This window comes from Dunckerocampus dactyliophorus, chromosome 1 (assembly GCF_027744805.1).
Source record: "Dunckerocampus dactyliophorus isolate RoL2022-P2 chromosome 1, RoL_Ddac_1.1, whole genome shotgun sequence".
NCBI classification, from domain to species: Eukaryota; Metazoa; Chordata; class Actinopteri; order Syngnathiformes; family Syngnathidae; genus Dunckerocampus; species Dunckerocampus dactyliophorus.
This window is the reverse complement of record NC_072819.1, coordinates 39992873-40007275: the sequence shown is the minus strand read 5'-3', so window position 1 is coordinate 40007275 and position 14403 is coordinate 39992873. Positions and strand designations below refer to the sequence as shown.

Sequence of the window (14403 nt, the reverse complement as noted above, 5' to 3'; positions counted from 1 at the left end):
TTTTAGTGTCAGCAGGTGCTCAATTGGGTTCAGGTGTAGAGACGTCCTTGGCCACTTCACCGCCTTCACCTTCAGCTTCCCCCAGCAAGGCACTTGGAGGTGTGTTTGGACACCTTTTCCTGCAGGAAGACTGCCATGTGGCCCCGTTTCCGGAGGGAGGGGATCAAGGGTCATGATTGGCACCAACACTAAGAAAATAAACAAAAAATTCCATTGCTACTAATCACAGGTCCATAGAAAATGTGATGATAGAGTGCTGAAAGAAACACATACATGTGACCTAAGCTATCCTGACTTACCGTACGTTGTGTCGTACAGCACCATCGACTCGCCTAGACAAAGTGTTCCTGAAACAACATGTGAAGAATACAGGTGGTTCTTGGGTTACGAATGTGTTCCGTTCCAAGACTGTGGTGAAAGTCAAGTTTTTATTTAAGTCAAAAATACGCCTAAATTCACTCCTAAATCCCTCACAGACAGTCTAGCGCTTGTGACCTCACTCTGAGCTTTTTTATGACGTTTATTTTCACTTCCGTGGTGATGGCTTTCCTTTTCCTTGGCACACTACTGCTTGGGAGACATAAAGTTCAATTTAACTAATAACTTAGGTTGTCCTCAGGGTGTCCTCACTGCGCAGACACGCACTGCATTCTTCCACCGCGCGTGAGGCACACACTGCAGTGCGGCGCGTATTGTTCCACTGTGCACGCTGTCACTAGAACATCGTAAACAGAGGACCACCTGTAGCATCCAGCAGAGCCGTGATTAAGAATACGTCAAAACAAATCTGACCTTTGCATCGCCACCACTAAGTAGCAACTGGTTGCTGTTCAAGCATCAGTAATAAGAACAATAAATGATGCTTTACATTAAATGAATATGGATGGAACGTGAGACTGCCCTTGCCCTTCACAATCACAACCATCACTAAAAACATAACTCCTCCCCCAAGATGCCCCCAAGAGGTTGTCATTTGCTGTGGTTGGTTGAGATTGACCAAGATGTTTTTCCTCACAGATGTTTCACTTCAGTTTCTGGAATATAAACTGCAGTTTCTGGAACATAAATCCCAGTGACTCATCAGTTCCCTTCCATTATCATCCTGCTTTCAGTTGGCAAACGTACCTCTGTTGTCTGCTTTTAGATTATAGCTCAGGGGTAAGGCCTTACTACCTGTTGTAGCCTGCCCAGATTACACCTGCCAAACCTTCAGATAAAGTACTGTAACCCCATAGCCCCATATCCACTTTGGTACTCGATTCTGCTTGTCTGTGTCAGTGTGTTGGAATCCCTGTGGGAAACACCTAGTCACAGCTATTTAATTTTAACATTGAGACAAGCTATTCATGCAACATGAGTCACAAATGTCATATGTTTCACCCGAGGGGAAGCAAAAAGTTCCTAATTTTCCCCCATGTGACGTCACTTGACTACGTGTGATTATCGCAATCATTTAGCGCCATGGTCGGGCTAAAGGACTACGTTGTTCTGGTTCCAAAACAAGACACGGAGGTGACTTCCTGTTTAAAAGGAACTGCAGTGTCATCACAGTGTGGCAGATGACTTTGGGAAAAGGGGGGGAATTTGCAGACTCATAACGACATGACAGATGACATGAGCAGAATGTCACGGAGGTGACAAGTGTAAATTGTCCTTCTTATTAAAGGTAATAACAATCATAACAACAACAGTCGCGTAAGTGTAGAAGTCTTGCGAGCTGCTCCTGTTGGTTGCGTCACAAGACGGTCCAGCGCAGTGGTGTTCAAAGTTCGGCAAAGTGCCATTTACGACCCATTTTATCGGCCCTTGGTACATTCTAAAATACAACAAAAAAACAACACCAAAAATGGAAAAAAATGTTATTTTTACGAGAATAAAGGCATAAATAATAATAATAACAATGATAGATAATAATAGTGAAAATGTAAAAAATTATAGTAATATTATATACTAGTATATATATATAGTAATATTAAAAGGGGAAATATTAAAGACAAAAATATGTATTTTCTTAAGTCGCAATATTATGACACACAAACAAAACAAAGAATAAGTTGCAATTTTAGGAAAATTATTTTGTTATAATATTCAGATAATAAAGTCAGAGTATTTTGAGAATAGTGTTATAATGTTACAAGATAAAAGGCACAGGAAGAAAAGTGAAGTCCAAGTCGAGACCAATAAGACACTGTCCCCGATAACACAAAGCTGAGACGCAAGCTGTTTTATCTTTAAATATATCTCAGCATATCTACAGTACATGGGTTGGTTTAAAAAAACGTAAACGTGGCCTCTGCATCCTTTGAGTTTTCAGTATGCAGCCCACAGTGGAAAAAGTTTGGACACCTATGGTCTAATGGTTGACTTGCGACTAGTGTAGGTTCACTTCCCACTCAGTGATGGTGAGAGTATAAGACTGAATAGATGTCATATCTACTTCTACGTGCAGTATATGGCAGATTACTATCACTGCCCTGCTCCACCAAAGGACTGAGCAAATCATTCCTCCCCCACGCCATGGGGCTTTTCAACACAACAGAGGGGGAGGGGTAAAAACACACACAGGACTGGACTTACAGCATTCAGTTATGATGTATTACTGTTATGTTGTATTATTATCATTCATTATGTATTATTGATCTGTCCCATATTTATTGGTTTATTTTTTTGTTATCTATTCTTATTCTGGTTCTTGTTTTATTTTATTTTGTGATTTAAGTGATTAAGTTCATTATGACATTTTTGCCGAGCTGCTGGAAATGTGAATTTCTCTTGGAGATCAACAAAGTATCTATCTATCAATCTAGGTGTCCTGTGATTGACCAGTGACCAGTCCAGAGTAAAGCCGCCTTTCACCCAAAGTCAGCTGAAGTAGATTCCAGCTGACCCATGACCTGCGTAAGGCCAAACGGACAATAGAGAATGAATGTACAGTATATTAACAGGTTTCACCTGTCACATTTAAGAGCGTCCTTATCTTGTCCTGATCTTGTCTTGATCTTGTAGAAACACCTCCCACACTCGACCTTCAACTGCTGTAAAGTTAGTCACCAAACTACGCGGGCATCAGAGCGTTTGTATTTGCATTTTGCCTATGACGGCAGCAACGTCAGTACATAAACCACACATTTAAGTACAGTGAGCAATGACAACATTATACACTCCTCTGGGGGTTGCATGTTCAGTTTACGTGAAGGTGTCACTTGAGGGCTGTGACCTCATTTCCTTCCTGTCGGGGGGAGGAGAATAGCGCATTCGCAAGCATTTTGCTCCTTTCATTTATGCGAAAAGAGGGGCATGTTTTGTGAAAACTTTGAAAAAGTGCATTGATAAAATCTTCCCACTGGGAAAGTACACACAGACGCGGCGCCCTGAGGCCCCACACAGGCCTGTTAGCTGTCATGCAACACAACACAATTGTCAGCTCATTTTGTGTTGTTTTGACATTGCAGCTCTTTACACTGTATAGTTGTCTTGACTCAGGTGTTCTCAGGCCATTCAATCGACCGCAACTCGACTGTTCAGGTTGTCTTCGAAGACGTTTCGCCTCTCATCAGAGCAGGCTTCATCAGTTCATGGTCAAAGACTAGGTGGGACACAAACCAGACAGACTAGATAGGACAGCTCTAGCCTGAGAGCTTGGTGCAAGATCCAATCTATTTATCCTCTAAAGGAGGAGGCAGGTCCAGAAAGGAATGGTTGGCTCTTTAGTGGTGTCAAATGACGATGGTTAAGATACAGTGGATTGAACACCTTGTTTCAGGTGGGTCCACGAACATCATTCCATCTGAATGGGATGCTAACAATAGTGATAGCACCCCAAGAACCATCGTTGGCGGGCAGAGGCCCCTCGCCATTGTATCCTAACAATGGTCTTGACGACCACTATATGGTATATGTATGTTTCATCGGCAAATGAATTACCAAGTTTTACAGCACATTGATAATCAGCGGACAAATGCAGCCACAACTTCCAACATATAGATTTTTAATCATATATGATAAATTTGTATGTACAATTAACTTTTCTTTTGTAAAGAAAGACAGGTTTTGATTGCAGACAGTGTTTCAGACTATAAGCAGAGGGACACAACTTGAAAAGTGCTTGTTAAACTCGTTCGCGTCTTATTTTGTCGTCAATTTGGAGGCCCGAAGTTCTTTTGAAGTCACCCTGTAGAGTGTCGGAGGAGTCGGTATCTACTGTACTTCAGTCAGCTTCATCACAACATCACGAAAGGAGCTTGGGCAAAAGTCACAGAGTAAGGCTGTGTGATATGCAGTTTGTCCAAATCTGTAACAGTGAAACTATGAAAAGTAGGCGGCCTACTGCACAAAACTAGGATTCATAAATCCTGGATAAATGACTAAGCTGAGCTCAACCAACCCAAAGCAAGAGCGTTAGGCGTAATTGGTTGCACAAAGCCCAATCCCGGATCAGTGCGCGTACGCGCTTCCTTAAAGACTATCCATTACCGTGTCACTGATTCACCATGGCGACGAGAGCGGCGTACTTTTCCCAGACGGAAGCGGAAATCCTCATAAGGCTTACGAGGAGGCAAAAGAGCGAATAAAAAGGAAAGGCAACACCACAACAGTCAGAGCTACAATACTTTGTGCTGAGTAGTACACAAATACACACTCAATGCTCCCCTGAAACCATCATAGTTACAATCCAAACAGCCAGTTAATCTTATGTTGGTTACTCGTTTAACAAATCCAGGACAGCGGCGTGCACTCACACCTATGAACTTTATTAGCATCACCATTACTCGTTCGTAGCTTAATGTAGTACACATCCGCAACCAACACAACTGACATCTCCGAAAACGTACTCGCACTGTGATTATAAAATCCATCGAAATTGACTGCAGATGTGAGTGAAATTGTGTAACGATAAATCCATCAGACTGTATAACTCCTTTATCTTGTAGATGTGTATTTGTATTTGTATGGGATGTGTATTTTATCTATAGTATGTGGAAATGATCTAATGATTGCATCATCATCTAAACCCTTTATATACAATGACTGACGTGAATGACGAGAAATGTTGAAATAATGAGAAGGGTGTAGTTGAAAGTGTGATGGGCAGTGGATTAACTATTGGTTTCAATTTATGGTGACTACTGACTGAGATCAGCGATGATATCAAATAGATCCTGGACCTTAGCCTGGTCTGGAGCAGAACTCCACAGAATAAAATCTCCATGGTAACTTATGTCAGAACATATCCCACTTTCCACCATCCCACGGATCACAGATAAATTGAGCCAGGATAACCAAGATATCCCGGCTTAATCCCTTATCCTAGTTTTGTGAAACAGGCCCCTGACCTTATTATCTTTGTGTTTTAGGCAAAAGAAGATATTCACACACATCAGCTTTGACTTGGAAAAACATTTTTCTGATATATTGCGGACCAAACCACCAACTGTTGGGTTCATATTGATTTGGTCCATCTCAGGTCTAACCGATTAACTGATTACTCAATTAATCTAAACAAGTTTGAGATTAATTGACTAAGAAAACAGCTGTTAGCTGCAGCCCTACTAGCAACGTAACGGTTGAGAATAACAGCTGCTCATATCACACAGCCCTGATGACAAAGGAGACTAACTAAAGCAACACTTGTAGGAGACGTCCACTGTTTGCAATCAGATTGAAACACCTTGAAAGTGAACCAACTTTCAAGTCTCTGACAGGGATGGCGATACATTCTACAAAGCACAGCAACAACTGTGAACACTGGCCACTGATTGACAGATGTCTGATTGTCAGTCAGCCATAGTGGATGACATATGGCACCATCAATGCAATGCAATCACATGAATAACACAAACATCGTCCAGTGTACGACTGTTCCTTTTGGCAAGAGGCAACCCCTTGCCCCAAATGAAGGTAATACTTTTAACAAAATGTTTTCGTTTAACTTTCTTAAAGCAGTTGAAAGTCATGCATTAGGCCGCCCCACCACCCTCACGAAGATGAAGAAGATACCCGCTGATTGCTAGCCCATCAGAGGTAGCTTGTTGGCAGGTAAGAGCTTCCAAACTCAATGGTAATGCTACAGTCACAAGTTGGGGGATGACATGCTGCCAGTTGACTCCCAGAAATACAAAAACTAAAAAACAGTAAGTGCGACATGTCGATGACGGTCTGGGGATTGAGATCCAGGCCCGGCCAGCTTAAAGGTCTTGCAGGGGAGAAAATATCCAAGACGGAGTGAAGGCTCCGAGGGACGTCTGTGTGGTCTACAGAATCACCACTTTGAACAGCAATTAACAAACTGTACAGTGTAACATCCATTCAGCCACACAGCGCTCTTCCTGCCCATAATCCTGTGGGACTTCAGAACAGTAGTGGAGTTGCTAAATAGCCAAAGGAGCTCCATCCCATTGATGAAGAGGGAGCAGTAGCTGTAGTGTTTTAAAGGCACTGTCCTGTCACATGATGTCAACAAAAAACTCGCAGGGATTGCCCATGGCGTGCTGGAAGGATTGCCGGCTGCCGGTGAGCTCAGGGGGCATGGCGGCTAACTCCCTACCGGGAGGAGCTCCCGGTGGTGTGCTGCTGCTGACTGAGGCCTTTGGGGCCAGACGGGCCAGACAATACGGTGGCGGCAAACCTGGAGGGCCGTAGGAGGAGGCGTGGCTTTGCTCACTATGGGCGCAGGAGCCTGGCCCCTGCTGGGAGAAGGGGGCGTGGCTGTAGGTGAAGGAGGAGTGGTGGTTCTTGTGTGAATGGCTGTGACCCAGGCTGGATCGAGAGCGGCTGTGATGGCTCATTTGGCTGCCGCACCTGTCGCCTCGCCTCCCTCCACGAACACACGGCTCTGACTCCCCACATGTTGACTTGTGAGCTTTCTCCTGCGGGGACGAGCGCCTACCCTTGCTCGCACTGGGGTTGGATCCACTGCTACGGCTCCCTGGTGAGAAGACACATTTGTCCTATGTCAGCACATCCAACTCATCACTACGGTTTGGACTGGACCAGCTGGCAAGGTCACCCAAAATAACCCTTCACAGAACAAAGAACCACATATGGTAACATGCTACACTGTGAGGCTGGGAAATCATGTGATGAATCCAAAGTTATCAAAGTTCATTTGGTTCAAATGATCAGGTGCTTCAAATTCAAATGTTTCGTCTAAATTCTTTTTATGTTTGATTAGTTTGCATGGTGACCTTGAGTTAGAGCCGGCTGGCCCATTAGGCAAGATAGGCAAATCAAGAAAAAATTCACCATCAACAAAATGATAGTTATTACTAGTTAAACTAGTTATTACTATGAACTTTTAAAATGGAAAAGCTCACATTGGTTCAAATGCAAAGCAATGGCCAACTTATATTACAACCAATGACAAATAAGTCTCCCTGCACCCATCATTTTTGAATACAGTTTTATACTGTAGGTATTTTATATAGCATTTGGATAGTTATTTATTAGTTATAGTTTTTTATTATACTTTGCAATTGCAAAGTGTAAATGTAGTTATTGTATGCAAACTCTTTGTTCAAATTGTCTGATATTGTTGTATTTATAATTTATTACTATCATTATTAACATTATTTACTCCCTTATTTACAGAATGTTTAATGTGTGGTGAGGGTATTTATATTGTATTTCAGATATTTCGGGTATTTATTTGTAATTTGTAGGGTGACACGTTATCTTACAAATTAAAGATGACAGTAAAAACAAGGCCATTCAATTTCTTTTGTTAGTGTATGGAAATTGCCAATGCCAGTGCCTAAGAACATCTAGCCTAGAGCGGCACATTGGGTCGGGCTGGCTCTGCCTAGTGGGTTCAAAAGGTGCCTGATAAAATGTACGAGTAATATTGTTACTTTCAGCTTTTCAAATATTAATATTTCACTCTATAAAGCAGGGGTGTCCAAACTTTATCCACAGAGGGTTGCATACTGAAAATCAAATTATATTTAATATTTTTATGTATTTTTACATAAAAAGTTTAAAAAAAAAAAAAGCTTTTTTTTTTACTAAGCTTTTTGTTATTAGTTATTACTATCAACATTTCAGCTTCTTCTCATTATGTTTTTCCTTTTTATTCTATTTTTCCCATTTTTGCTGTTTTTATGAAAAACAAGCTGCGGGCCACAAATGGCCCCCGGCTGCGCTTGGACACCCCTGTTGTAAAAGGTTAAAAATACCGTAAATGACCAGATGAGACCTTAATGTGCAAATCTAAGGCCCTGTCCATGCGGGAACGCTCCTGAGATTTTTTGTTTTGGCGGATTAAAAAAATTAGCGTCCACACCGTCCCGGATGAGTAAATAGTTGCATCCAGACGGGAACGCATCACTGAGTGAAAACGATGTAATACACAAGGCACACCTACGTGTGGCGCTGTGAACAGACACGCAGGCGGAACCGTGCGACACACCAAACTATAGAAGAAGAAAAGACGCATGCGCATAGGTCCATCATCTACGCTTTCCAAGGCTCGTCTAGACTTACGACAAAGTGGAATTACATGTGTGTCATTTTGGGAGTATAAGACAAGAAAATACCGGGAGAACGCCGCCTGCAGTGAGTCACGACACATGAAATATTCAGATATCATGTTGACTTGTCGTCAAAGCTCACTTCTGGTAACGTGACATTTGCTCATTTATACGGAAACCCGTTTTCATAAAATACCATTTCAGTGCACCCAGAACACCATTTGTGTGATTGTCTCAATGCAGCATTGTCATTGTGGTTGTTGATATTATTTTGTCCTTTGTCCTTATGTCCTTGTTCATCTTTATAGTTGTCACAGACATTTATTTGCTGATGTCGTTCTGTATGTTTCTGTTGTTCTGTTCTTGTTGTCACATTTGTTGTTATTGCTGCTGTTGTCCTTGTCTCTTGTCTCTCTTTTTTTTTTGTCCCCCTCTGTTTTCTTTTCTCTTCTTCTCTGTCCCCTCCTGCTCCGGTCCGGTCGCTCCAAATTTGCTTAATAACAAGCATCAAAGTCAAATAAATTCTGTATAACAGGAGAATTGTATATCACACTTCTCCCTGGCAGAGTAAATCTGTTGAGCACTTGACGACATTTAGATGTACAATTCTATCTGCTTTAAAGGCTGGACAGGATAGAGGTAAAAAAAAAAGAAAAAAAAGAACACTATTTGTGTGTGGATTAAAGGCTGAAACCATAAAACACTCCTGAAAACGTCTCCATGTGGATAGCCGTTTAGCAACAACTTGTTCGGCTCTCACTTCGTCCTTATCAAAGTGGTGACAGCCTCCAATCAACACTGTCATTAATGAAAACTTGATAGCAGTTTCTAGAGGAATCGTACACTACAAACTGAAAACACAGAATGAGGCATGCGGTATGCGAATTATGAAAAACCTATTACTGCATGATAGAATGCGATGGATTCACACTGCTAAAATGTCACCTGACCTCAATACATATGATGACTTCAATGTTCAAGATGCAAATATGAAAAGCCCACAATACCACATGATTCATGCAATGTTCATAAATAAATAAACATGATAGTCCTGCATCAGAAGATTACACATCTAGTAATGTCTTGTTTTACAGGCCGATTGGAACATATCTTTAGTCTTTGTGCTTATCAATAATAGTCATTTTTCTGTATTGGTTTACTAGCAATGATACTGATGAGGTGTACCGCACACTTACATTGTCATTGCATACAATTGCAGCTTCCCTTAAACAGACCCCAACAGTACTGGGTTAAAACGGTGCATGATCGCCCCCTGTCAGTGAGAAAAATTGCACGAGCTGAAACTGGTTGTCCTGCACCACCATGCACCTCCCAGCACAGTACAAACACAAGCCCAAAAGTTCAAAAAGGGAGAATGGACCGTCACACCAACACACACAAGACAAAGGACGGCACATGGCAGGGAACACCTAAAGGCTGCATCAGATGGAATATTGAGCGCAAGACAAAAAGAGCAGAAGAGAATAATAGTGATGAATGAGGACTGGGATAGAGGAGAAGAAAAAGGACCAGCAGATGTGGAGAGGAGTAGGAGTTGGTGTTGCAGGCTTACCGGTTCCCCCAGTGTCCTGGGACTACCTCCTCCTTCAGTCTACCGTTGCCCAGCAGAAACAGAGGGAACAACACAATTACACACATCTTCCCCGCTACCGAAAGTACAGTAAACGTACTGTAATAGGCCCAATACTCTTGTCCCAGGGATGACTCATCTGATTAAAATGAAATATTGAGGTACGGAAACATGCTTTTCGGAAATGCACACACATGCACCCCACAAAGCATGCAAAAAAATTAAGACTAAAGATGCTGTAACTGAAAACAAGACGACGATGTCTGATCTGTTCCGAGTGAGGCTACAGATCTCTGCTGACCAAGAAGCGCTCAAATGTTTGATTTCGTTCTTAGGAGATTAATGCACTAGTAATATGTTGTCCCTTGTTGCTGCTAATATGTTGCCCTTGAATATGAATCCTACATGCAATGCCTTTATTAAATGAATGCTACTTACAGTATGTGAGAGCAAACGAAGCAATTTACATTTATTTAAATACCAACTGTAATCACACAAATATGACCCCACAGGTCTTCGGTTTTTTTACTCTCCCTGAGTGCAGATCACAGAAAGCACGTACAGTGGAACCTCGGTTTTTGTCATTAATCTGTTCCAATAAAAAACACAACTAAATACATTTTCCCCATAAGAAATAATGTAATCCAATTAATCCTTTACAGACACCCAGAAATATGAACACAAAACACATTTTATAGAGAATAATTTCAGTTTTACATGCAGGAAAAAAAGCCAAACACATAGAAATGATGAATGAAATGGATAAATGAACATTTATCATCACTTTCATCTTTAGTGAAGGCTTGTTGGTGACCACAGAGATGAGTGGAGGGAGGAGGGGAGAGGGCGGAAGAGCTACGCGGACGCTGTTTCACTTCAGGGCTCTCTTGTTTTTAACTTTAAAGAGTGGACGGTTAAAGCTGTATACTTGCTCACTTTAACTTTAGCAGCAGGTACAATCATCATTACACTCACTGGCCCGGCTCACTGTCTGTTATGTGTCTCCGTTAAACCATTCCCCATGCAACCTGTGTTAACTCAGGAACCTTTACATTACAATGCTATTGTAATATCGTACTTTGCTATGACTTATTTAGAATTCAAACACGTTTCTCACATTCTTTATCACACTTTTTTTGCAGCCGCAAAAAAGGCACAGCCGTAAAAAAAGCACAGATTCCTCTAACACTCAAAAATACACAGTGCACTTGAATGCTTCATCAGTGCACAAGCACCCTGCTTTCTTAGGAGAAAAAAAAGGAGGCAGATAGAGTTGTTCATCATTCTGTGTGCATTCTATGAACAAGTACACCACACACACACACACAGACACAAACACACATAATAAAAATGATTTTTTCCCTGACCGGAATCTGTTTAGAGTGTCTCAACTCTTCAAAAAAAACACTTTCCAAGATTCAAAGAGACTGAGACACCAACACATGGTGCTTTGTTTGGGCACGTGGAATAGTTTGTTAGGCACACTTTTTGGCCGTACGATAACCAAGACAGTGTACGAAAACCCAAACATATTTTTACCACGAAAGCCGAGGTTCCACTGTACCTGTACATGTTGATTGAATATGAAAATTAAGAAAGATTCCAATAAGGATGGAGATGAATAGCTTGATTTGCCGTATCATGTCTGATCAGGTTTGTCTGTGCACACCCAGTACTGCAGAGCTGCATGATTCAAGATGCTCATGAATGCATTTATTGACTGAGGCGATGTCATTCACAGTCAGTAAAGTCCTTGCTCTACAAAAAGAAACAAACAAAGTTTGAAGACGATTTGATATAAATGTTGTTCTGGAACACGTTTCAACTTATCTGACCTTTGAACTTAAGTTTCTTGGCCATCTTGGCTCAGATATAATTGTAATCTCTGTTGAGTTTGTGCTTCAGTAAAGTACAACTTGGAAGACCAGTCAACAATAAATGCATTCTGATACCAGCCAGAGAAGCTAACAACAGAATTACGAAGCGTGCCTTTTAGATTCAGCATGATGTCATGTGGCATGTTGAGTCAAATGATCTCATTAATTCCTGTTGAAAAAAATCATCTTGGCCCTACTTGTTATTGCTCACCCTCACTGTGCTGGCTGCCTGCACTGCCACTGTGGAAACTGTGGCACGGGTCTGAGTATCCAGGCGGGAAGCTGGGGGGCGCAGAGGGGAAAGGAGGATACGGGAATGGCTGCCCACCCATTGGCCAGGGGTTGGTGGTGGGAGGGAGCGGCGCCAAAGCATCCTGCTCAGAGCCTCCACTGGATGCCTCATTTAAATTGAGTGACGCCATGTCTTATTGGACAAGAAGAGAAAAGTACTTAGCAGAGTATTTCCATTGATAAAATACACTATAAAACCTGTACTATACTTTGGCACAGGTCCCCAAAGGTATAGTAGCATTGCTCAGAGAAGGTGATCTTGTTGACAGTGTGCCTCAGGTAGCCATGTTTCAGCAGACTGCTCGCATACTTCCTGGCATCCCGTCGGTCCTTGAAGCCCTCCACTCGGGAGTAGAGCCAGTCCACCACGTCAGCGCCTGACACAGCAACCACAGTCATAGCCACACTTGAAGTGCACAATCAAAGAAAGTCAGTCTGTAGTAGCTAGGTGAACTTCCATTTTCTTCAACATTCTAATGACTAGGTTTTAGTTACGATGATGCAATGACAGTAACACTATTTGATCATTACAATTTACTGCACCACTGTACTGCTTTACAGTATTGCTGATAAGTTGACATGCCCTGGCAGAATTTGTGATTTCTTGACCATTTTCCAGAGAATATGAATAACAAAACAACAACTTTTCTTTTACTCATGATGAGTGGTTGAGTTTCGCCATTTACGTGTCATCAAACAACTGTGTTTAGTCTTTTTAAATCATAATGGCAACAACTACCCGAATCACCCTGATCAAAAGTTTACACACCCTGTATTACGTCCTTTAACATCAATGACACCTTGAAGTGGTAGTTGTGGATGAGGGTCTTTCATCTTGGCAAAAAGCCACCACCACCCGTAATTTCTTGGGCTGTTTTGCACAAACTGCACATTTGAGGTCTCTGCAAAGTGGCTCAATGATACTGAGGCCTGGAGACTGAGATGTCCACTCCAGAATCTTCACTTTTTTCTGCTGTAGCCAAGGACAGGATCATTTAGCTTTGTGTTTTGGATCAAATTCATGTTCGACCGTCCGAGTACGTCCCATGTGCAGCTTCCAATAACATGACGCATTCATTTCGCCACCAATTTTTCCCTGTGTCTTTGTAGCTCACATGTCCCTAAAACATCAGTGAACCCCCTCTGTGCTTCACAGTAGGAATGGTTGTAATGTTTATGGTTGTGGCCAAAAAATTAAATTTGGGTCTCATCTTTCCAAGTAAGTTTGTTCCATAACTTTTGAGTTTTGTCTCTGTGCTGTTTGGCATAAGTGGACTACTTTGTGGCACTGGCATACTAATGGCTGTCTTCTGGTGACTCAACCATGCATCCCATTTTTCCTCAACTGCCTTATAATTATGCATCTTGAAAAAGACACACCACTTTCTTTCACAGACTGCTGTACGTCAGCTCAGGTTTGTGTGTGTTTTTTTTCTTTACATCCTGAACAATATTCTGGGAAACTGCAACTGGAAATGTTGTTGGTCTACCTGAATCCTTCATTTTAACTTCTTAATTAGAGTTTGAACACCGCTGATTGGCATTCTCAATTCACTGGATATCTTTTTACATCATTTTATTATTTTACACCTTCTCCCACAGATGCTTTGATAATTATTTGGCATTCCCCATGATTCGAAATCCAGCAACGTGCAGCACTGGATAAAACACGCAGGGGTCTGTCAGGAGCAGAGAAACTCGCTGACTTCTTCAACACACACACTGATTACTAGCAAACTGATCATAGGTGAGGTCAGTTGCTTTAGTAGCCATTCAAACAGTGTGTGTCAACTTTTGTGTATGTTATCAGGCCAAAACCTGAAGCGTATGTAAACCTTTGATCACGGTCATTTGGGTACTTTAGGAAATTAACCTGTTTTCGTTTAACTATGAAGGTAAGAAACCTATTTTGTAATATCATTTGTATTCTCTGAAACATGGACGAAAACCCCCCCACAAATTCTTTCAGGGTATGTAAACTTATGAGCACAACGGTATACTGACACAAGGGATATTTTGCTCTTACCATGTTGCTAACGAACCAAAATATTACAAACACCTGTGCAGTTATGTACCACTGTAAACTACAATCACAATAATAAGCAAAATGTTTATTCTGAAAGGTAATACATTAAAGGGACTTTTTTAAAAATAGATATTCAGCATTATGTTGGTGTAC

The 14403-nt window shown here is 41.6% G+C and overlaps 1 protein-coding gene across 1 annotated transcript in view; it reads right to left on the bottom strand.

The window, feature by feature from the left end:
* Positions 1–2011: 2011 nt before the first annotated feature.
* The window catches only part of dvl1a (dishevelled segment polarity protein 1a), a 39624-nt gene continuing 27232 nt past the window's right edge, over positions 2012–14403 (bottom strand). Inside the window, exons 13-15 of the mRNA XM_054761281.1 lie at positions 12434–12601; positions 12145–12357; positions 2012–6925 (exon numbers count right to left, since the gene is read on the bottom strand). Coding sequence (XP_054617256.1) covers positions 6444–6925; positions 12145–12357; positions 12434–12601 — 863 coding nt within the window. The 3' untranslated portion in view covers positions 2012–6443. The remainder of the gene's footprint in view (positions 6926–12144; positions 12358–12433; positions 12602–14403) is intronic.